At 39.6% G+C, this 24671-nt stretch overlaps 1 protein-coding gene across 1 annotated transcript in view; it reads right to left on the reverse strand.

Moving 5' to 3' along the window:
• The window catches only part of LOC127427367 (proline-rich protein 12-like), a 34833-nt gene that overhangs the window by 5879 nt on the left and 4283 nt on the right, over positions 1 to 24671 (reverse strand). The window contains exons 2-12 of the mRNA XM_051674934.1: positions 22179 to 22336; positions 12303 to 12464; positions 7425 to 11887; positions 6446 to 6634; positions 5632 to 6325; positions 4958 to 5442; positions 4702 to 4818; positions 3910 to 4043; positions 3274 to 3716; positions 259 to 378; positions 62 to 159 (exon numbers count right to left, since the gene is read on the reverse strand). Coding sequence (XP_051530894.1) covers positions 62 to 159; positions 259 to 378; positions 3274 to 3716; positions 3910 to 4043; positions 4702 to 4818; positions 4958 to 5442; positions 5632 to 6325; positions 6446 to 6634; positions 7425 to 11887; positions 12303 to 12464; positions 22179 to 22336 — 7063 coding nt within the window. The remainder of the gene's footprint in view (positions 1 to 61; positions 160 to 258; positions 379 to 3273; positions 3717 to 3909; positions 4044 to 4701; positions 4819 to 4957; positions 5443 to 5631; positions 6326 to 6445; positions 6635 to 7424; positions 11888 to 12302; positions 12465 to 22178; positions 22337 to 24671) is intronic.

Genomic DNA, 24671 nt, shown 5'->3' on the forward strand with positions numbered 1-24671 from the left:
ACATCCTCTTTGCAGAACATCATCTTAGGATAAAGCACGCAGAAAATAAAAGCTGAAGTACCTGATGCTGGGAGCTCATATTGACTTTTTTCAGAAGCTTCCTCTTTTGCTCGCTCAGAAGACTGTCAATCTTGCGCATTGGAGGAAGATATAACTCATCTGAAATAGCCAATAAGAGAGAGAGGGTTAAATTTCATCATATGCTTTGATAATGACAGGGTGCTGTAGTTTGTCTCACAAGTAAGCACACTCTCTTACCTTCTGTGTCCTCTAGAGCCTGGATCATGTCCGGATCTAGTGCCGTACTGACCAGCATCTCCACATAGCTTCGGTACATCTCGCGCATTGCACGCGTGTTCAGGCCAACTTTTACTGAGACTGTTGGGCAGTAACAGATCAAGTTATAATCACATCAGAACTCCGTCATCAGAACTCCATCATCTTACTGTAAACTGCTCAAAGTTCTATACAGTGCCTACTATTTTTAAAATTAGTACAAGGATGCAAAGAACAAACTTTGCTTTATTGCAATCAAGCTACAATCAACCAAAAAATAATTTCAACTCAATTTCTTTGGATAAAAGAAAACTAAACCTAGTTTTAGGAATATTAAGGAATATTATGTTCGCACTGCATCAACGAAAACGCTGCAAAAACATGCATGCATGTTACAATAATTTTCGCTTATCGCTTCATGAAACAAACAACAGAATATGGAAAATAGCACATTGTAATTTGCAGCACAAAATCGCGTTTAATATTAACCCAAACACAACCTAACAAGGTGCACAGATATTGAAATAATCCTAAAATCTGGCTAAAATGACTAGTTTTTGAGTGAAACAAATGTGCTTGCTGTAATTTATGACTTGAGACTTTTCTACTCATGACTTTTCGATTTGTATGATGTTCCCAATTCCCATTATGATAATACGTTTTACAGTGGAACTGTCACAGATGAGTGCTGTAATAAGCGTCTGTTAATGAGACTTGCATAAGCACAAAGCACGCACATACATACACACAAACTACTACTGCAATCGCCGTCTGGCTGCTATCATAAATATTACACCATGAATACAGAGTAAGGTTGCAGCTGTATACCGGTTTCACGGTATACCACAGTATGAAAATTGACGGTTTTCATACCATGTACATTTGCTTATCTACGGTATTGAGAAAAAAAAATGCAACCGGACGGAGAATCTCACCTGCGCGTGCACATCTCCTTTCCTCCTCGACTGTCTGTCAGACATGTCAACTTGCGCCACACACACACGTGCAGCGGAGAAAATGTCAGAGAGAAGCGAGGGGTCTGACATAAAGTGTGTTTGTGAGTTAGAGCAGTGTTTCTCAACTGGTGGGTCGCAGGTCTATTCGGACTGGATCGCGGACAGCAGGGAAAGAACAATGCCATGGTTCTCCCATTGAAGATATTTCAGCGGCTGCCCAAGTGATAGCCTATTTAGGACTGCCGAGGCAGATTTAATGATAATCTCGCAATCAGCTAAAGGCTTCTCATCTGCACTTTCGCACGAGTGTAACGGAACCAGCTTGCGATCGTGATCTGCTCTTCTCTCTGGCGAGCGCATGCAACAACCGGGCTTCCCACGATATTGCGGCGCGCTGACCTCAAAACTGATGTGACCAATTTCAATTCTAGTGAGACTTTTCTAGTTTAAAGTGTTATGGAGGAAGTCAAGTCAAACCTCTCAGACAGTAGGCAGCCCTGACATGCCAAACAGAACCGAGGAGGAAAAGAGCAACACTGTGCTATGCACTCTTTTTTTTCATTATGAATCATCAGCTTTACAAAATTGTTTCACGATTTTACACGAGTAAAAGTAACTGTTATATTTTGACAAAATGTTAATTTCATATGAAATAATCTAAAAGTAGAATTATTAGACCTCATTTTATATCAAAAGTGGCAGTTGTAGTTAAAGTTTCAAAATGTGTTTCAGCCAGTATTTATTATTTCATAAATACTATAATTTGTTATTATTATTATTATTATTATTTAAGACTAGTTACACTGACCTAACCATGGTAATGAGGAGCCTTTCCTCCTGTGTAATATGTATGTTCTGTTTGAATTATGTTTGAAATTAGAAACAAATGGGATAATAATGGGTTCATATAAGTAAATATGCTCTTCAGTTTTTAAAAGGGGGGAGAGAAAACTTTCTGTCGCTTTTGTTGTTGATGTCAACAACAAAAATAATGTCACTTGATGCATGTCCTTGTACTTGAAAACCATGAACAAAACTATGCAACATAAAAGGAAATGCGACCCAGGATACATTAAATACAGGTTACGTTTTTAATATGGTGGGTCGCCACTTGATTTCCAGTGTAAAACCAGTTGAGAACCACAACTTTGTATTGTGTGTTTTGTTGTTTAATGTTTGTTACATCTGTTAGAAGTTAATTATTCTCTCTCTGTGATCCATTCATCAGGATTACCGTAAGCACTCATATAAATGTGCACCATACAATTTAGGCAAGTGTATTGTAATTTATTTCTCATTCAAATCAGCATACATCTGTAATAAAGGCACATCACTGGTTCATGTTGCATCCGCTGGCTAAATCCTAGCAGCAAGTCCAAATTCCAAGCTTTTAAAAGAATAAGCTTTTAATGAATTCAATAGCAGTTCCAGGTTAAAGGATTAAAAGATAAAACTAAATTTTTTTAAATATCGGTATCGGCCACAATGAGCTGTGAATTATCGTATCGGCCCATAAATTTCATATCGGTGCATCCCTAAATACTACTATAATGTATAAATACTTCACATTTTAAATAAAGAATTTGTTTGCATTACGGTAATGCAATATTTTTGTTAATGGTACCAAAAAAAGAGCTTACATTTTTTTTCTTATGATTTTAGGGTGAATTATGACCTAGACATGTTTTTGGTTTTGTGAGATTCACCCTTTTTTAAGCCAGTTGTGTGTAAAAATGTCTTTTGGCAGCCTAATTATATAATGATTTGTTATAAATTGCTTTGATATATAACTTTGTTCATTTGTCACAGTACAAATGTAAATCAAGGTCAAGTTAACCACATTGCACCATGGGATTCAGTATCCTACGCAGTGTGCTCTTGTTGTATACAGCACAAATGTAGTAGGCCATCTGAGAGTTCCATGCATACAGACAACACTCATAGTGAGCTCATTCGACATAATGCAAGAATAGTGCGAATAGTAGTATGCCATTTTGAACATTGACATACTCTTATGTGTTGTGTTACGGAGTGTACTCACTTTCATCCTCACTTGCTGAAGAGTCTGATTCTGATGATGAGGGCACTTCCTTTAGCCACTTCCTGCGTTTCTTGGGCGGAGGTTCTGCCTTCATCTTTGGTGGCAGAGGCTTGGCAGCACGTTCCGTCTTCTTCTCCACTCCACCAATCTTCTTCTCCTCCTTCACCTTCCCTCGCTCTGTCACTGCTGCTCGTTTCTCAGGTTTCTGGGGTGGCGGCGGTGGAGGTGGAGCTCTTTTCTCTTTCTCCCGCTCCTTCTTTTCTTCCTTTTCCCTGGTTTTAGACACCTTGTCTTTGTCCTTTGTCTGTTCTTTTGACCGAATGTTGTTCTTCTCTCTGGTTTCGTGAGTCTCCTTAATCTTTTCCCTTTCTTTCTCAACTCTCGCAACGAGAGTCTGGTTATTGGGGAGTGGAGCTAACTTAGGGACTGCCTGAGTCTGCCTCCTAAAGAGTGGGAATCGCAAAAATATTAGAATGGTAAACGCTGCTGTGATCTGCGTAGATCATAATGATTAGATTGTCATGCTTGTTTACAGTGCACAGCAAAAACAGTAAAATACTTTTCTACCCTTGGAAGGCATTGATGTCTCATGTCAATTGAAAACTAAAGTTAGCTATCATAGGGGGTTCGTAATACCTCAGGGTGACAGAAGGTCTGTGCCAGGGCTTACGAGAACAGACCCTCACATAGTCCTTCTTGTTTATGTTTTCCAGAAACTTAACGTACAGCCGCTGGTAGCGCTTCTTAGCATCCCCAAAGAAACCCAGATACTAAGAGGAAGAAGAGAAATTGAGGAGAAAGACACAAGAAGGGAAGGAGAAAATATTTAGAAACTGACACAGTAACACAACTTAAAATGCATCTCATCAAAATAATGATGCCAGATGAAGAAAAAAAAAGTTTTGCTCAGTTTGCATTACTAAATTTTTATTAAAGAAATAATGTGAAAATGTGAGTGGTGTCTGCTGTGTAAATCTCTCCACTATAATGTTCTGGGTGGTTGCTAAGCACATTGCTATGTGGATGCTAGGTTGCTGAGGTAACTAGGTGGTTACTTACTGGCTCAGGTCAAAAGAACCTACCCCCAAGTCTCTATGATCTTCTGGCCCCTAGATATGCCTCAGGTCTATTCTACAATGATTGTTACTCAATTTTATTTGATAGTTTTATCTGATTTATTGTCCACCAGACAGAAATTGTAAGTCTGATCACTTTCCAGTGTGATGGCACATCTCAACAAGCAGCATAATTTGAGGTCTAATGCACAAATAGTGCATGCCCAAATGTAATACCTAGGGTTAGAGGTTTAGCAATAGTAATAGCTTTGCAAGCAACACTAAGAATCAGAATTTTCAGTAACAATATGCAGTAAATAGAATAAACTTTGTTTTCTGCTTGTTACAATTAACATTCTGGGTCATGACTCACATTACTAGTGGCACAAAACTGTCTCTGTCCATCCTTAATCTCGGGGGAAAACTTCTGCAGCAGAGCTTTCTGTACGCGCCAAATAGGAGGAGGCTCTCGTCCTGTCTGCAGGGCCAACTGGGGAGAGATGGAATCAAAGATTTACACCTATACAATGTCAAATGATATATGAAACATGAAATAGACAGTATACATTTGCTGGACAAAGGTCCACAATGGAAGTGAAAAAGAAAAAGTGGACTGATTTAATATGTACCTTTAGACTCCTGATGTCCTCAATTCGCACCACAAACTCATCCCTCTCTCTGAAAATACCTTCGCCTCCACTCTCACTCTCATCCTCATCAGTCTCTCCAACAATAGCGGCACCACTTTGTTTCTGGGCCAAGTGCTTGTGTAGAATGTGAGGCGCAGGGGGCTCTTCAGGGGAGGGGGGTGCTACAATGGACTCCTCTTCCGGAGGTGGACTGGGTGGAGGTGGGGATGAGGATGGAGGGGGCTCTACATTGGGAGGAGAAAGGACAGGCACAGAGGGAGCCAAAGGACTCACTGGAGTTGAGTTCTGTTGTAGTGAAGATGTCTGAGGAGGGGTTGGATTATCCTCCAATGGAGGGAGAGGAGAGGGAAGAGAGAGGGGAGGAAGCGGCGAATGGGAGGGGGAAGAGGAGGGAGCAGGGGATGATGGGGAAACTGGTGGGAGAGAAGAGGGAGCTTGGGCTTCAAGAGATTCTTTGAGTGAGTCTGCAAGAGAGAAGGGTCCTCTTTATTTTACAACCACACACAATTTCAGAACAAACAATAGCAAACAAGTGCTGTTTCTTACTTATGCCCTATTTTACGAAGCACAGGTGTGGGAACTTGTTTGCGAAGCAGCTTTATACACACTATATTTTGAGACTTTCCAAAAATTACCCTCTTCCCAGCCCTTACCTCCAAATTTGGGGACACTCAGAACCCCCATGTCTTGGACTTTCTCTTTCTCTTCTTTGTCTTGCTCCACTATCTCGTCTGCAACATTCTCATTTTCTTTCATTTCTTCTTCCTCCTCTTCTCTTTGTAATCTTGCAGGCTCAATAGAGTGGGTGTGGGCATGTGAGGGAGGGTGTATATGCATTGGTGGTTGAGGGCTGAGTGCTGGTGGTTGATGTGTTGGTGTCAGTGGTTCAGGAGGAGGTGGAGGAGGATGTGGTGGAAGTGAAGGAGGCTGCATTGAGGAGGCGCTGAGTTGAGGAGTGTCATAAAGTGCAGAGATCGCAGAGGAGATGCTCTTTTGCAGGTCCTGGTTCTTTCCAACAGAGTCCTCCTCATCAGACGAGAAGGAGGGCAAAGTCTCAAGGTTTCTTTTCAGCTCTTCATCCAAGCGCTTGCATGGGCTAGGGCAGCCACCCAAAGACAGTCCTCCATCACTTTCACCATCTCCATATCCAGAAACAGCTGCAGCAGTTGGTGGAGGTGGTGGCTGAGGGGATAATGGGCGAATGCCTCCACTTTTCCCAGGAGATGCATCTTCATTCCCAGTGCTGTCAGTGGACCCCGTTGACATTCCTGATGGCCTTTTTCCAGACTTAAGAAAATCTAGAAATGAGGCAACAAAGCCAGTCTTCTCTGACTCTTTCTCTTCCATCTAAACATTAAAAGACAAAATGTGTTAATAGTTAAAAAAAAAAAAAAAAAAAAAAAAACACATGCTCATAAATACAACTGTGAAATATGTATCAAATAGTAACACACTGCATTCTCATACCTCTTGTGATTTGGACTTGTTTTTGTCTTGAGGTCTGTTCATGTCAGGCACTCCAGGTGTCCCAGGACTCAAGCCCAAAGAGGGAGCTGAGCCAAGGGAACCATCTGAGAGAGCCGGATCAGTACCTGACAAGGAGTCTGTCCGCAACAAGGCATCAGAAGATGACATGTTTCCAATAGGAAGTTTGATCTAATAGACAGAGGCAAGACATTATAGAACATTTCCTGGTGATCGAAGTACATGTCCCAACATCAAACATTTAACCACTAAGGCAGCCAATCAGCGATTAATCGAAATAAAACAAGAATTATCAAACCGATAGGGCTGAGATTTAATTTAATAAATAAACAGTCTGCATGCGCTGCTTGCTGCGCTTATGTGCACAGCTCTGTTCTGTCTGTAATGTTTCACACATTCTCTGAGGGTCACGTACAGTGTTCAGAGCAGTTCTGAGAGTATAAGGTATGCTCTGAGTTTGGTTCAGTGTGCTAACATGCACCGAGTGCATAATATTAAAAGTGCTCTAGATTCACTTTAATTCCATTTCAAATATGATTGGCTGCTCCAAGTTAATATACAAATCTAAAGTAACCCAATGACACCAGGGTTTTGAGGACAGAAAAGGAAGTGAGAGCATTCACCTTATTTGGAATGTGGAGCACATTAAAAGGTTATTGTCAACTCAATTGTACACAGAACACCCTCACAAAACCAAAAACATGAACACCTTTAACGAGTAAGTATTTAGTTAGCAGTAAAGCATGGGTAAAACATGACTTAATTTTGGCCAAAGGGAGTAACTTACTAGTTTTTTTAATGTTTATCATATTACAGTTCAAATCACAATACTTTTCAAAATAATCACAATATGATTGTTTGTCCAAATTGTTCAGCCCTAAGATAGGTTTGAGTTCCTTAAATACTCAACATTCTCTGATTTTTTACGACATATTATAGACTTTAACGGTTCTTAGTTTACCTTGATGGATTTAATTGGCTCCTGATGCTGTGATTGGTGATGCATTTGCTGCTGCATGTGCTGTTGATACAGCTGATTCGGATCTTTATTGGCCATATCCATGTCCATCATAGATTCATCACGCCTACCTCTGCCTCTTCCTCTTCCCCTGCCTCTGCCTCTCTCTGGAACATATCCCGTTCCATACTGTCCCATCATACCCCTAGTGTGGGGAGGTTCTGGTAATGGCCGTATTCGTGGACGTCCTCGTGGTCTTGGTGGTCCTTCTCGTTTGGGCTTTGTGGGCTTCCTGCCCCTTTTCTTCGGTCCATCATGGGGCAACAATTGAGGTGGAGGACCAAGGGATGGGTATCCAAAATCCAAATCACCCATTAAAGGGCTTAAAGTTCCCCCTCCTATTCCACTCGATTTGCGACAACTGGACACAAGATCTGGTATCAGATCAGGAAGTCGGCTTCGGCTATTGAGGCGAATATCAGCTGGCACGTCAGCCTTATCCTCATCATCCTCAAATTCATACTCCTGTGCATAGCTCTTCTTGGGCAAGGAGTTTGGATCAGGTCTCTCCTTCAACAGGTGGAAAGAACTGGACTTCAGGAGCTTCTTTGGGCGAGAGGAACAGAAGATTGGAGAAGTAAGACCCCCTGATCCAGACCCAGATCCTCCAGTACCTCCTATTTTGGCACCAGATCCTTCCCCAACACTTCCAGTTGTCCCCATTCCAAGGTTGGATGGTTGAGACTGGATTAACCCAAGCTGCTCTGTGTTGACTGTCGATGGGAGGTCATGAGTCTTCAAGGAGTCAAGATCCAAATGCATGGTTACATTGTCAGGTTCTGAAAGATCATGGCAATACTGCCCATACCCCTGATCGCTGTTATGGCCAAGCATATCATAACTTGGACCTGTATTGTCTCCTTCTCCAGGTGTTGTTTTATTTCCTTCCATACCTTCCTGTATGGTTTGGCCAGATGCAACCCCATCCTGACCCTGTCCACTTCCTCCTGAGCAAGTGGATTTGTACTCCTCTGGGCAGAACATATCCTCCATTCCAGGAAAGAATGAGCGGTCTTCATCTGGGAGAAGAGAATCAGGGAAGCAGATGGATGTTAAAGGAACAAATCTCTGGCTTTGTTGGGTTTGGTTTTGATTTGCTTTCACAGCTGAATTCCTGGTGTCAAAGTGGGATTCTCCTTGATGCTGGTCGAGTTGAGCTTGAGAAATCTGGGAGGAATGGGAAGTGTGGGCCTGCTCTTGTTGCTGAGAAGCTGCAGAAGATGCCTGTGGAGGAAGATGATGATGGCTCTGTGGATTAGGATGGGAAGGGTGAGGGTGTTGGTGGTGGGAGTTAGGATGCTGAGGACCTTGCGGTGGTTGTTGTTGGTGGTGATGGTGGGAGAGATGGTGTCCATGGGAAGTTGTTGATAAACTCATGTCTGGCTCAGAAAGATATGAGTGTAACTCAGAGGCATGGTGCGGTGTGGGATGGTGAGATGAAATTCTTTGTTGCTCCTGTGACTGGCGCCTCTCTACACTTCCTGTTGTTGATGCTCCAGAATTCCCCCTGCTTTCTTCACCTCCTGTCCTCTCATCCACCATTCCTCCCTCCTGGCTGGAGGTCTGAGAGAGGGAGTGCTCCAGCATGTCTAATGGAGACACTGTGCTAGACTTAGGGTGACTCTGTTCTTGTTGGGAACCATGGCTATAGTGACCAGCTGCTTCCAAAGCCTGGGATTGAAGTTGGAGTTGAAGTTGGGATGCTTGGGGTTGTGAATGGGTCTCAGCTGACACAACTCCCCCACTAGCTTCTATCAGGGCCTGTTGGCTTACAGAATGCTGCTGTTGCTGAGGCTCTATTTTGCTGCGGGTGTGGGACAGCACAGACTGCAGCAAATGAGAAGGCTGGCGAGACTGGTCAGTGGGAGAGTCTATAAGTGACTGGGACTGAGAGTGACGCTGTTGCTGCTGCGGTTGCTGTTGATGTTGTGGATGGGACTGATGATGTTGAGTTTGCTGCTGATGTGCCTGTTGATGTTGATGGTGGTGTTGCTGCACATCAGGTTCTTTATGAATGTAAGCCATATCTCCTGATTCTTGAGGCTTTTTCTGAAGATCCATGTGCGAGTGAGAATGAAGGTGTGGGTGTGTCAGTGTATGTGGAGTGTGTTGATGGTGGGAGGTGGTGTGTTGAGGAATAGAGTGCTGGGAATATGGGTCACCCCGCCCATAATGTACCACTGATCCCAGAGAATCATGATGATGATGAGAATGGGAATGAGTCTGATCTGAGTTCCCTCGTCCTCCATCACTAACAGTTCTGTTACTCTTCTGCTGTGGCTGCTGTTGATGTTGTTGTTTATGTTGCTGCTGATGCTGTTGAAGCTGCTGTTGTTGTTGTTGTTGTTGTTGGTGCTGCTGCTGTTTCTTTAGGGACATCTCCAATTGACTGTCCAGTCCAGCTCCACTCCCTGAGCCAGAGATTGCAGCATTTGAGGTGGCACTATGGGTTCGAATAACACTTTGAAGGTGGTACCTTTCTTCTGAGCTTTTGCTCATCTCATAAGCAAGCCCTTTATTTCCATCCTGTGCTGGAAGTACTGGAGTCTGCTGGGTAGGCTGTGAGGAATGATGGCTTTGAGGAGCATGGTGGTGGGATGCTTCAGGAGTTGGACTCTGGGCTTGAAGAAGGTGCTGGATGAGAAAATCATCATCAACATCATCCTCTTGTTGTTGCTGAGACTCTGTTACACCAAGTATGCTGTTATCAGATTTTGTTTTGGAAGGAGCAGTGGTGTGGTAGGACTGTGATCGAGTTCCTCTTGTGTCCGAGTACCCTTGTGGAGAGGGTTGAAACGAAGGAGAGAGGACTGAAGATAGATATTTGTTGGATCCCGTTCCAACGGGTGATTGAGCAGGTCGTGATGGTGCAGGAGAATGCAGACCAGGGCGAATGATTCCAGAATTCCCCGATGGAGATGGGCTAGAATCAGGGATGTGGTAAGATCCACCACCTCCTCCACTGCTGCTGCCTCCTGTTCCTGTACTGCCTCCACTACTACTACCACCGGTTGTTCCACCACTTGCTCCCGACCGAAGAAGGGCAGGAGAGTGTCCTGATGCACCATAGCCCATTGAGGGGCTTCCAGCACCCCCTAAGGATGGTGGCAGAGATCCATAACCTGAATCGGTCCCATATACTGATTCTGCTGAAAATGACTGACTCCCCAAATTTCCATACCCTTTAGCAGCTCCAGAGGTCCTAGCTGAAGGCAGATCATGAGTTTGGGGAGAACTGAATCCCCCGTATGACTGAGAAAGGTGTGATGGCTGACTTGGAGAGAAAGACTGAGGTTGTGGCTGAGGAGGGGTCTGGCCAGTTAGACCACTGGATGACTTGACTGGAGCCACTGGGGATCCATAGCCCGAGAGGCACAACTTGGGAAGGGCTTGCTGGGTGGAGTTTGAGGAACTTTGTGGGGTCTGGGAATGTGTCTGGGGGGGAGGGGGTACAGTCTGAGTAGGTGGCTGTTGCCGAGAGGATGCAGAGGCAGAAGTGGAGGTTGGAATGGAATTAGACTGACGAGCACTAGCAGACGCAGAAGAGGAGGAAGAGGACGAGGATGAGGAAGAAGCAGATGAGGCAGAAGGTGGTGTGTGGGGGGTTCTGGAAGAGGATGCAGATCCAGAGGAAGAGTAACCACTGCTGGAGCTGCTTTTTGTAACCTTGCCAGCCCCACCAGAAGATGAGGATGATGAGGACCCATAAGAAGGCTGGATAATGGGTCTGTACTGTTCAGTCCTTTGGGAGGTTTTATGATCTGAGGAGGGACTGTGTTCACCTAAAGGACTGCAAGAGAGGCCAGCCTGACGAGAATGAGCGGCTTGCTGATATCCTGACACTCCACAGCTAAGGTAGTGGGGCGAGGGGCGTTGGTAGTGTTTAATTACACTGTCTTGTCTTGGTACTGTCCGCTCTTGAGATGTTGGCTGAGGTGGAGCTGGGGTAGAGGAAAACACAGAGGCACTGTACAACTGGGACGACTGATCTTGAAGCTGGGAGGACAGCAAGTTGAACTGATGAGACTGCAGATGGCGGGCAGAAGCTGAGGCTACAGAAGAGGCTTGAGCAGATGAGACACCACCACCAGTTGGATCATGACTTCCACGGTAAGCTGCAGCTGCAGCTGCACTCTGTGATGACAACAGGCGGTCAAAGCCCAGGCTTGACTGAGAAGGCGTCTTGATGTGGAGTAAAGGATCATGGGGTGACAGGAGGCCATTGGAGGTGGGGCTGAAGGTAGGCGTGTCCTGTAGGGATAATGATGGGGTCACACCAGGAAATGACCGCCCTGAGAATGAAGCTGGGTGTTGATAGGCAGACAAAGCAGAAGAGGATGGGAAGGATCCAGAACCAGGCAGGGCGCCAGAGATGAAGAGCTCTGCAGGGGCAGGTGTATGCATGGCTAAAAAGTGGAGAAAAGAGACAAAAATGCCAAGGCTAAGAAAATACATATTAAACAAAAATCAAAGAACTCAATTAAACTAAAATAAGAAACTAACCATTAAAAAAACAAGACTGACTTTCAACAGCTGTGCACACAGCATAGAGTTATTACAATATCCAATTAATATTTTCGAATATGTGCCTTACGAGTTGTTGCTATGGCAACATTGTTGACAGTGCTCGCTGACTGCACTTTTGCACACTTTAACAGCATTTCCAACATATATTCAGTACATCTGTGCAGTAAACAGTGATAATGCATTCTTTATCTGATGTGGTATCTTTATCCAATATGAAATTTCATTTTGTTGCATTCTATTCAAATACAAGGAACACCTATGCAAATCAATTACAACTCTTTGATCTCTGCCTACCAGTCTGCCATGATGGAGTGCGGAACTGAGATAGGAGGGATGAGGCAGAGGGGGGAGGCTGTGGACCCCGGGACTCTAATGCAGATATAAGGTTCATAACCGATGGATCTGGGCCTGATGGGCTTGCGTGGTGCAGCCCAGCATCAAAAAGTCCAGACAAGCCTAAGAATAACACATATGGAAATGTAAACATTATGAGCACATCATGGTAAATACTGCATACATTTTTCACAAAACAGATATTTTGTTTACTTTGACATGAATGAACATGAATTCAGGTAAACTGCTAAATATACTGCAGCTCTATAATAAAGCTTACTAATGGGCATATTGTGCTACAAACCTTTATGGATTTGCATTCACATATCATATCAACCATCAGAAATCAAAAGCAAAAAAATATATAAATGTTAAAAAAAACTTCAATAAATGGCAAGCATCATAAATAAACACATACTAACTGACAACACATCTACAATCTCAAATAAAAATTTGAGATTGAACATAGGGATGGTCAACTAGTTGATTAGTGCAGGGGTTTTCCTGCATTGATAATTTTTCTGTATATTTAATTATATTCATCTCGTGTTCACTGTTTTAAAATGAGTAAATATGCTTCTCATCTAAAACGTGCATTTGTGCAGTGCGACTGATGCCTATTCACTCGAGTGTCGCACAAGCTATCCCAGAACCACTCGCGCTTCTGAACCTCTCTGTGCTGTCCTATCTTTGGAGCATGCAGGTGCATGCGAGTCAGCCAGGTTTCCCTCAATGTGTGTTTTAGAGACAGGATAGCGCAGAGCAGATCAAAGGGTCCAAGGGGCTCGAGTCAAAGGGGCTCGATATTGTGGCGCAGACCACAAATCTAATTCTACTTTTTAAGTGCTATGGAAAGTGAAACCTCTAACGCTAGACAGCCACAAAATTCTGCACTGACGAGGAAAAGAGGAGACTTTTAAAACTACACATCACCCTTCCCTTATCACTGTGAGTTAACAGAAATTTGATAGTTTCATAATAAATAATCTCTCAGGGAGAATCTTTTATACATTGTTTTACTTATCTTATTTTATATTATTTTATTTTACTTGTTACCATGGTAATGAGGAGCCATCCATGGTCATACCTGTGGTTATAATGTAATTACAAATGACACTATGGAAGAACTAAGGTAAACATAGGGGCAAGTACAATGTATGTAGAGTATACTGTACTTCGGTCAGACGCGAACGCTAGACGTCTGCGTACAGGACGCATAGGTCTGTCGCTTATTGAACAATCCTCTAATCACGGCTATTTGATCTAACCGCGGTTCTTTGAGATAACCACGATTATTGTGCACTTTAAATTCCAATCACATTTTACTATCCAAATAAGGGACTAATGGTGCGTTTGAGATTCTCATTCAATTGAACTCTGACCGCCTCACTGCAGACCACAGTGCAGCCTCTGAAGAGCGTGTAAAGATGAATTGCTTCTGAACCAGGCTTTAAGCGCTGTGATGCATGCGCCGTCTGTGGAGGTTCTTGCTGAACTTCCGTGAAAATATAAACAAAGATTTTACTGAACAGAAAGCTATCCTTTTTCACTTTAATTAAATGATTGTGTAATAGCAAATGTTATTAATGGCAGAGGTTCATACTCACAGTGCTAATGACATGCTGTGACAAGGAGGAGCCCTGTGTCACGCCCACTTACTCTATTTCTAAGAACAAGATAGAATTAAGAAACAGCATCTCAAAGGTCTTTCTTCATGTGATATAAGGGCTCGCGGGTGTAATTGGAGACTGAGCCTTAAAATAACGTGTGAAAGTGAAGAATGTTGTAGTGGTTGACCGATATATCGCCGAGGACGATAAATCGGCTGACATTTGGTATTTTAAAATTATCGGCATTGGGTGATACATTTTCCCATATGGCAGTTTAGTTTCACAAGTCACAGCAGAGCCGAGAAACGCATGCTTTGCACATGAAAGAGCCATTTGAGATGCATGAATGACGGTTCCTTTTGCTGTTACGTGCCATTGTGTTACCACAATAATAGACCAGTATGCAAAAAATCTAATTCAAGCAGTCCCAGTCCCTGTGCAAACACGCATGAGCTCCGGATGTATAGAGTGCTCGTTTTCCTACATGCAAAAGTCCTCTTTATATTAAAAATAAAAAAAATTCTAATAATAAAAATACTGAAAAAGTTAAATCTGAAAGAAATGTGAATACTCAGGGCATTTATTACTAATATTTTTAAGTAATTTCATTAGAATTTTTTCAAATGCATGCTCTATACTTGGAAGCAATTTTATGTCATTTAACCTGTCCTCAGCAGGTCAAAATGTTAAACTGCTAAGGAAGTGTTTAAAAGGTAGGGATCTGTAAGATATCAAACTATACATCAAATACATTTTAAATCATATTTTCCATAAGCAACTGCCTATCAAAGCTGTGTCCTCTTTTTGCATCAACTTGATTTTTGTATAATCCAGAATAAATCAGACAATGTCATGGTCAGCTATAACTCTGAGGGCCCCTTTCCCACTTTCTGCTCATGGTTGATGTAACAGTAGGACACGTAGTCTGGTAAATTTGATATTTTTTCAATATTTTAAACAAACAATGTTGAAGTCCCTACAGTCACAGCTTCAACATGTCAACATTGTAATCCCATTGTGATAATTTCTGTTAGAATTGTGGAATCATTTAGCATTTTAGTTTAGGCTATGGGGCAGCTTTAACTGAGGAAAAAACAAAATGGCTCCATGTACAACACATGGTTGAGATGGAAAAATATTTAACTTTGTCAGAATAGTCTGAAAACAGAAAACAAATATGTATAGAATGTATTTTATCACTTAACTTTACTGAACACCATTGTTAGAAAATAGGGCTGCAACTAATGATTATTTTGATAATTGATTAATCTAAAGATTATTAGAACGATTAATCATTAGCTCTTAACCGATTATTCAGCTTGTGCCCTGACTTAAAAGGTTGTATTAAATGTGCTTACTAACAATAAAGAGGACAAAATCATCTTTTAAAATTACCGCTAAATGACATTCACTGAATTAAAGGGGAAAGAAAAAACTTTTTATTAAGTTTAATTCAGTAAAGAAATTCACTGCAAAAAATCCTGTTATCAAGTGTTTTTGTCTTGCTTTCCATTTAAAATTGTCTAAAAATCCTTAAAACAAGATACATTTACTTGAGCAACATATAAGATATTTAGACTTGCTTTAAGAGAGTGTATCTTAAATATAAGTGTATTTTGTATATAAGTGTATTTTTTCACTTGGTTATACTTCTGTGAGTGCAGTAAAGACAAAATATACTTATTTTCAAGTAGAGCCCAACCGATATGGGATTTTTGAGACTGATTACGATACCGATTTTAGAGAAGGAAAATTCAGCGATTACCGATATGGTGACCGATATAGCTAATTTTTGTGCTGGAATGAAAACAAACCTTTTCTATGTGGATTGGGCACCGATTTTGCACCGATATGACTATGCAAAGGTACTCAGAAGGCTGCTTTCTTAAACAGATATTTTTATCAAAGAACATTTGACATTATTATTATAATACATTGTCAACAAATTCTAGAAGTGAACACTGAGAAAATAAAGAATAAATAAAAATACAATAAATAGCTAAATAAACATCAGTACTGCTTAGTATCAGTGAATTGCTGACCAATTAAATAAAGAATAAATACAAATACAATAAATAGCTAAATAAAAATTAGTACTGTATGTTTAGTATTAGTCAAATGCTGACCATTAAAATAAAGAATAAATAAAAATAAAAGAAATAGCATAATTAACATCAGTACTGTATGTTTAGTATGTCAATTGCTGACCATTTAAATAAAGAATAAAAATACAATAAATAGCTAAATAAACATCAGTGCTATATGTTTAGTATCAGTCAAATGCTGACCATTAAAATAAAGAATAAATAAAAATAAAATTAATAGCTAAATAAACATGAGTGCTATATGTTTAGTATCAGTCAAATGCTGACCATTAAAATAAAGAATAAATAAAAATAAAAGAAATAGCATAATTAACATCAGTACTGTATGTTTAGTATGTCAACTGCTGACCATTTAAATAAAGAATAAAAATACAATAAATAGCTAAATAAACATCAGTGCTATATGTTTAGTATCAGTCAAATGCTGACCATTAAAATAAAGAATAAATAAAAAATAAAATAAATAGCTAAATAAACATCAGGGGCCGGTTGCACCAGCTATAAGTACGTTACAACTTAGCCTAGTTGTGGCGTAAATGGGCACTAAGTCACAATTTACGCTCTACTAAATATTTGAGCGTTGCACCATTACATTTATGTAGGACATAACCCTACATATAAACTAAATATTTACGGAAGCCTCCGACCAGGAGTAACTGATGGAATAAAAAAGCAGACTCATTTAATTACATCAATGAGCTCATGTTTTGGTTGTCAGGCTTCAGTCCTTTCAACATATATGATGATGTTGACATTTACATTTACGAGAGAGAAGAAAAAAAACATACTTTTAAGCAGTTCTTCAGTATGAAACCGTTCTAACGGTGCTGTTTTCAGAGTGCGTCGCCCGATGTCAAGTTTCAACACATTCAATATATATATATATATATATATATATATATATATATATATATATATATATATATATATATATATATTTAGGATATTAAAATGAATAAATGTCTATTTTTCCAGCCTGTTGTTTTAGTATGTATCACCCCTCATTTATTTTAGATACCGTTCCTATATAAATTATTATTTACACAGGGCAAATATACTATTTATTAAATCTACTTTTATTACGTATCCTATTTTAATGTCTGGAAAACCACCCTTTTAAATATTACATTTTGTAAATGCAACGACTGGAATTGATCAGTTGAAGGGGGTACCAAACTGTGAATCCTGAACAATGTTAGTCGACACTGGAATTACTAGTCGGTTAATATTTCCCTCCTTTAAACTGATCATCATTTTTACACATTTATGTTTGGCTTTATATTTTTGCAGAGGTTGCGCTTAAATTACTGTCATATTAATGTTACATATTTTAAACAGAATTAATAGTACAAATATTATTAAAAAAAAGAGGATATCTGGAGCAGATATAGAGTTTAATTTCACCTCAGGCTGCGCGTGCTTCTTCCCTCTCTCTCGCGGCGCACGCAGGAAAATGTCCTCTCGCTAGACAAGCAAACTCAGCAAAGTAGTTATGAAATCACTCCGGTGGTGGTGCGGGAATCGGCTTTCCAAACGTTTGAAAGTCCCTAAGGATTTTTTTACATTTGAGTCTTCTTTAAATCTGTGCATGCTTGTACGTTATTTTTCCGCTGAGCAGGCTTTTTCAAGCGCAGGATAGCCGCCTCAGGTGACTCAAGCCCCGTCTTTCACCGGACCATGTCGACGTGTTAATTTTATTCATCCAAAAATGTATGCTTTTGAGTAAGTAGCCTAGAAAATAACTGTTTTAGCTAGGTATGCCATTTTTTTAATCTGCTGATTAAGAAGGCTATTTTCAACGAGGTGCCGACTGCTTAACATGTTAAACTATCTGTTATTCTGTGTGTACATCATGTTTAGAATACATTAGGTTTATTGCAGGCTACATCACAGGCCTATTTTTTCTATCCTATAGCTACTATTTTTATTTATTTTTTACATTGTAACTTTTATTGGTTAATGTTCTTCACCGAACAGCTGTCATATTAGATCAATGGCTGATGCACGACTGCACGGAGTGAAATACGTGCAACTTTTCAGCGCATTTTTTTCTCTATCATAGATTTGGCTTAGTCTACTTGTTAATTATTTTCAACAATGTCCTGACTGTTTTAATATGTTAAGTAACTTTTACTTGGTGATTTCTGTTTAGAACAGGCTTTTAGGGTTGTTCCATTAATCCTGCACGATTCAATCAATTGTTTTCAATAAATATGCCAGTTAAAAATACGCTAATGTTGATTCAGTGAATGCATGTCATGTTCTATATTTAATGTACAATGATCATAATTCAAGGTGAGCACGTCGCAGATAAATGCCCCTTTTCGGTGGAATTTAGCATCGGATTTGTAATAGATTAAGTATTTTAAATGGGTCACATAAATTATAATTTTTTTTTTACTGTTTTCTGAAGGTTGGTTTCTCTTTAGACTAGTCGGTTACAAAACTTCCGTTTAAACGAAAATAAATTAGTCGTAGCACACAACCCTAGTGAATACATGTTTACATGCTGACAACAATGAAAGTAGCTATGTGATTAGCTAGTTATCTGTAAGCTCATTACCACGGAGAGTAAAAGATGGACTTTATTTACTTTCCAGCATTGCGTCTCACCAACTAGGTAACAGCGTAGCGTGAAATCAACACTCACCACACACAATCCACCAAGGCACCGTTGTCTGCTGAGCTGCAAAAAGATGCTCTGATGTTTACCTTTCAATCTGCTACATTACTGACTGCACTGACAAACTATAGCTGGCTAACAGCAAATAGATGTGATAAACATGAGTGACATGGTTGTCAGGGACAGGGTTAACGTAATATTAGTTATATAAAATGATGGGGTCATTTTTTATTAACTTTCCAGTATGTATTTCACAAACTAGTTAGCAATTTAAGGAAAAGAGACCACTCAAATCCACACCGTTTGACTCCGCCCTGTCTGCAGAACCACGTCAGCTCAGAGTCAGCTCTGAGTCATATCGGCACATATCGGTAAAATATATGCCGATACCGATATATCGATGAAAGGCTATATCAGTCGGGCACTATATTCAAGATCTATTCTCTAAAAGTAAGTCTAAATATCTTATATGCTGCTTCTCATGTGAATGCATCTTTTTTTAAATGATTTTTAGATATTTTAAAATATTTGTATTTTTAATATTATATTCAACATTCTCAGATAAAAAAATTTCTTCTGCAGTATAACTGCTAATGTAAACATACATTGTTTTAGATATTTATACAGGAAAACAAGCCAAAGCAAAAGCAAATCAAAAAAGTATTTTGTTGCAGTGTATAATGGGGCGAAGACTACCGCTCTCACCTTTCCGTTCACTTCAATCCATCTTTAACTCACAAAAAAACACACTCTCTTTTATTAATAAAGCTGTGTATTGCCAATTTTCTTGAGGATAAGAAATGCACAGTTACTTAATGAAATTGCAGCCTTTGCTGTTTAATAATCACACTAGGACAGATCGTGGATTTTATTTGTGCACTGAATGAATGACCTTCGTATGGCAGATGGTATCGATTTTTGGTATCGGAGCCTTTTTATGAGTGCGTGAGCCCAGTATCGGACCCAATTCTGATACCTGTATCGGTATCGGGACATCCATAATATATATATATATATATATATATATATATATATATATATATATATATATATATATATATATTTATACACACTGCCCGGCCAAATAAACTCGCCGTTTGGATTTAAATAAGCAGATCCTTAAGAGCCTATGATTGGATCATTATTGCAGTGATTAATATGTGTCAGCTGCATAGCAACAATTCTTTTAACCTTAACTGATGCAGTGTGTAGCTTCTCATTTCTTAAACAACCATGTCGGAAGACGTATCCCGTGGTCATGAAAAAGATGTTACTGTTTTTCGGAAGGGGCAAATTGGAGATTAGAAGGAGATTGCTGAAATCACTGGAATTGGGTTAAGAACTGTCCAACGCATTATTAAAACCTGGAATGATAGTGGTGAATCATCAGCTTCGCAGAAGAAATGTGGTCAGAAAAAAAATCTTGAATTATTGTGATCGGAGATCACTAAAACGCTTGAAGTCACATCGTAAAAAATCGACAGTAGAACTCACGGCTATGTTAAATAATTAAAGTAAGGGTATTTCCACACACACACAGTGTGATTTTATAATTTATATTTTTGTACCTAATGTACCTAGTTATAAGGTCTCCTGTGTAATTAACAGCATTAGCTGAGAGAGAGAGAATTTCTTTCATACGTAAGGAAAATATACATTATAACTGAAATATACCTATATGAACTGATATCGAATCTAAATCTAATCAAGAGCCCATGAACCGGAATCAAAATCAGAATCAAATCAAGAGCCTGTGAATCGGAATAAAATCGGGAAATCTGTATCACCGGCCCTAGTCCTTGTCTTACCCGATTCACTAAGGTAAACCTACAATAATTATTTTATTTAGAGCAGGGCTGGGAAATTTAACGTGTTAATTTCTGCAATGAATCTTTTTATTAACAGGGGGGGGCTGAGGTAACACAATTAATGCAGTATTCGTATTTTTTTTTCCTTTACTTACTGAAACTTCACACGATAGGAGAAAGGTGTCCAGAGTTGTTCCTGGCAGGCTACTCAGCCACAGGCTCCATATGGTTCAAATTAGGGTGGGGGCAAATGTAGGGCATCTGCTGCCTGCCAGGAACAGACCCAGGTACCTTTGTAAATTGACAAAGAAAATTGGCATATATCAATATTATGAAGGTGCACGCTCAACTCAACTGCACATCCTCGCACAGAAATTGACTGTGTGGAGCAGTGCACACTTATTCATTATGCGCCACCCATGTCCTGGGCATAATAAACACGCGAGCAGATTTACTATATGGAGAATGGAGACTTCACCCACAAGCGGTGAACCAGGTGTGCGAGAGATACTGGCAAGCTGCCGTAACTCTTTGCATCCCCCGAAAATGCTTACTCACTTTCATCTGAACCACTGTCAAAGCGAACCCGCCCAAGAGAGACCCAGTGTGTGCGCAATAGTGACTGAAGGACCTGGCAGTTCAGCAAGCTGCAGACAGGTATATTTGTAGAGACTGAACGGCAGCCAGAGAAAATAATAGTTTTGAGACTTTAAACTTCAGCAATTTAAACTTCAGCATTCAATATATTTTATATCTATATGTATAGTGTCAAATAATGCACTGGCAATGTACAGTTAAGTTTCTCTTGCCAATAAAGTTTGATATGAATTGAATCTGCCCATTTGATCCTATTATTTTTTTTAAAGTCCACCGTAAATGCAAGAAGATTTTGCCCAAATTGTAAATACAGCATGTCCACTGATTTTATGGCATGTAAACATACTCTATACTAGTATCAAAGATTAATACCTGTAAAATGTGTCTAATTAACTCTATTCACAAAAAAAAACAGAAACAATTTACATAATAACAATTTACATAATAACGTCAATAGCGCATGTTTGGAGGTAAGGAGATACCTGTATTTGAGTCTGAAGGAATATAAAGACATCTGTATGGGTCTTAACGCCTAAAGAGAAGTAGTCCAGTATCTCATGGCAGTCGTAGCGCATATGCACCCACCATCTGTGTATCTGTGCACCATCAAATTAAGTATATTTTGAAGCATTCAGCTGTATGCAGAAGCTAAGCATTCATGTTAAAACTGAAGTATACTTTGGGATTAAAGGACTTTAAAATCTAGACCTCCAAGAAAAGTAAAAATTGTGAAAAACTTTTAAAGATGTGTCTTGAGATCCATGCAATCCGCTGTTCTCCATCAAGCTGTTTTTTTAACACAAGATCACGTCTTATGTCAACGCCCCCCACAGTGCTTCATTAAAACCGATTAATTGACTAGTCTTTCAAGTCACCCACCAAATAGTCTATGTCGTTTTGCACATCCCTAATTGAATTACTGCTGTATGTGAGCTATTCAATATTCCACATGCAGCTGTACTATACATGTCTATGTGACACAATGAAACAGGTTTTAGTTTGATTAGCTTATTTGATGTTGAGATTGCTTCAAACACATATGTACAGTAACAGAACCAGATGTGTGAATATAGAGTCAAAGTAGTGTAACTCACCCAGACTCCTTCCAGCTGCACCCCAAGCCCCACCCTGGCCAGAACCACCAGGATGGTGATTGGCAGCATAACCCGGCAGGGAATGGGGAGTGGCATAAGCCTGGCGATGAAGAAGTTCAGATTCCGGATGTGATGATCTAGAGCTGCCATACACCAAGCTGACATGACAAGAGAGCAACAGTGACTTTAGCATTAAAGGAATAGTTCACCCAAAAATAAAAAATATCTCATTATTTACTCACCCTCATGCAATCCCAGATTATAGAAACACAAAGGAAGATTTTTACAATTCAAGTGAATGGTGGCCAAAACTTTAAAGCTCAAGAAGCACATTAAGGTAGCATAAAAGTAATCTATACGACGCCAGTGGTTTAATCCATGTCTTCGGAAGAGATTTTGATAGTTTGGGTGAGAAACAAATCAATATTTAAGTCCTTTTTACTATCAATCTCCAGTTTCACATTCTTCTTCTTTTCAGGGTTCCCACTGTTTTCAACCAATGAATTAGGGCTGGGTGATAAAACAATATTGATATTTATTGAAAAAAAAATGCATTTTCGATATCAATGACAAACTTTTGAGTAATTTTTTATATTTAGCCTTTGTTCTACATCTAGACGATTGGATCAGGTACGTGTCAACTAGCTTTCTAACTAACTCACAACTAGCTAACTGAATCACAGACATGAAATCAGCATTTTAAGAAGTATTAGCAGGCAGCCCTGCTATCATGGAAACTAATCAGGCTCAGTAGCCGCTAGCTAGTGATGTTTATTGCTGGTTGGCAATCTAGTTTTTGGTGCATTACCACCACCTACTGAGCAGGACAGTAAAACGTTACACGAAAGTCTTTTAGTGGAGTCAAACATCAGCTGAAGATAATGAAATTGGCTAAATTTCATAAAAAAGAGGTCACACACCTTAAATAGGATTAAATCCTAAAACTGAGTGTACTTTAAAGGTAGTTTACCCTATGGAGTTTACTTAAGTTATGTTTAATTCTTGAGGTCTAACAAACATGTGGAATGCAGTTCTGCCCCCATTAATGATATGAAATGTATATCGTGATAAATACTGATATCGAACGATATGAAAAAAATGTTGTGATCATTTTTTTAGCGCCCAGCCCTACAATGAATTTCCATGACCTTTCCATGACTTGAAAGCTAATTTCCATGCCCAAACATTTAGCATTTCATTCTGAAAATGACACAGAAATCACATAATCGAACATTTTTAAAAACAAAACCACACTAGTGTTGTCAAAAGTACCGGTACTTCGGTACTAGGGCTGAAATGATTAGTCGACATTATCAACAACGTCGACAATAAAAAAAATGTCTACAAAAATATTCTTAGTCAAATAGTCGTTTGATCTCATTAAACACAACATGAGATCATTTGCTCACAGTCCAGACGCACTCCAAACTTTCCAAACATATTAAGGTGATGTAGATCGTAATGTATGAGGTAATTATAATACAAAAATTCAAAATAAGTAAATACAGAAGCAGTGCCGTTGTGACATGAAATAATGCGGAGCCGTACCTGGCGTTCTGCATGAGCAAAACTTGAGAGTCAGAACGTCTAAAAAGGAAACACCCCCGCATTAAATACTAGTGTTGTCAAAAGTACCGGTACTTCAGTACCAAGTCGATACTAAAATAAAAAAGATGTAACGATACCAGTGTTTCTGCAGTACCAGTAGTACCGAGCACAGACTATCCGGTATAGCACGCAATATGACTGACACACGACTGCTTTAAAATGCTCCTTGTACACTGAAATGGACAATTAATCAAATTAAAATTGTGACATGACCCAGTGTGATTTATTAAACTACTAAAGGCTGCAATCTTACTGTGGACGAGCTGCGTACTTTAAATCCGACCTTTCATCCACTAGAAACTCCACAGATATTGAGAATCATTCACGTGTTGTATGAGATGACAGAGCAGAGCACTAATCTACTGTGAACCACGCAGCACATGGAAACTATATATTTATATAATTAAATCACAGCATTTGCTCTTTAATCTCAGCTTTATTTATATCGCATTTAAACCAACAGAGTTGACCAAAGCGCTTCACAGTAATAAAATTTAAAACACAACATTTCAAAATTACCACATACACAAACACCAGTAGTCTAAAACACTCCAAAACTGTGTCCTACATTTCATTTGTCAGACTCAAAGGCCAATGTAAAGAGATGAGATTTCAGATGTGACTCAAATGTGTCGCAAACTGTTTATCCGGGAAAGTGAAGCTTCTGGCAAAAAACACTCGTCATAATAAAAGAATGATTCAAAATAAAATCTAGATGCCTGAAATTGAAGAAATTGAATAAAAATATAGTAAAATGTCATATTTACTGGAATGATAATCATAATAATCAAGCAAAATATCATATGCAAGACAGCTGTTGAATAAAAGTTTGGCAAAAAAAATGCAATGTTGAAAAATTATCATATTTTCACTTGTTAAAAGTTT

The sequence above is a fragment of the Myxocyprinus asiaticus genome, chromosome 36 (assembly GCF_019703515.2).
Source record: "Myxocyprinus asiaticus isolate MX2 ecotype Aquarium Trade chromosome 36, UBuf_Myxa_2, whole genome shotgun sequence".
NCBI classification, from domain to species: Eukaryota; Metazoa; Chordata; class Actinopteri; order Cypriniformes; family Catostomidae; genus Myxocyprinus; species Myxocyprinus asiaticus.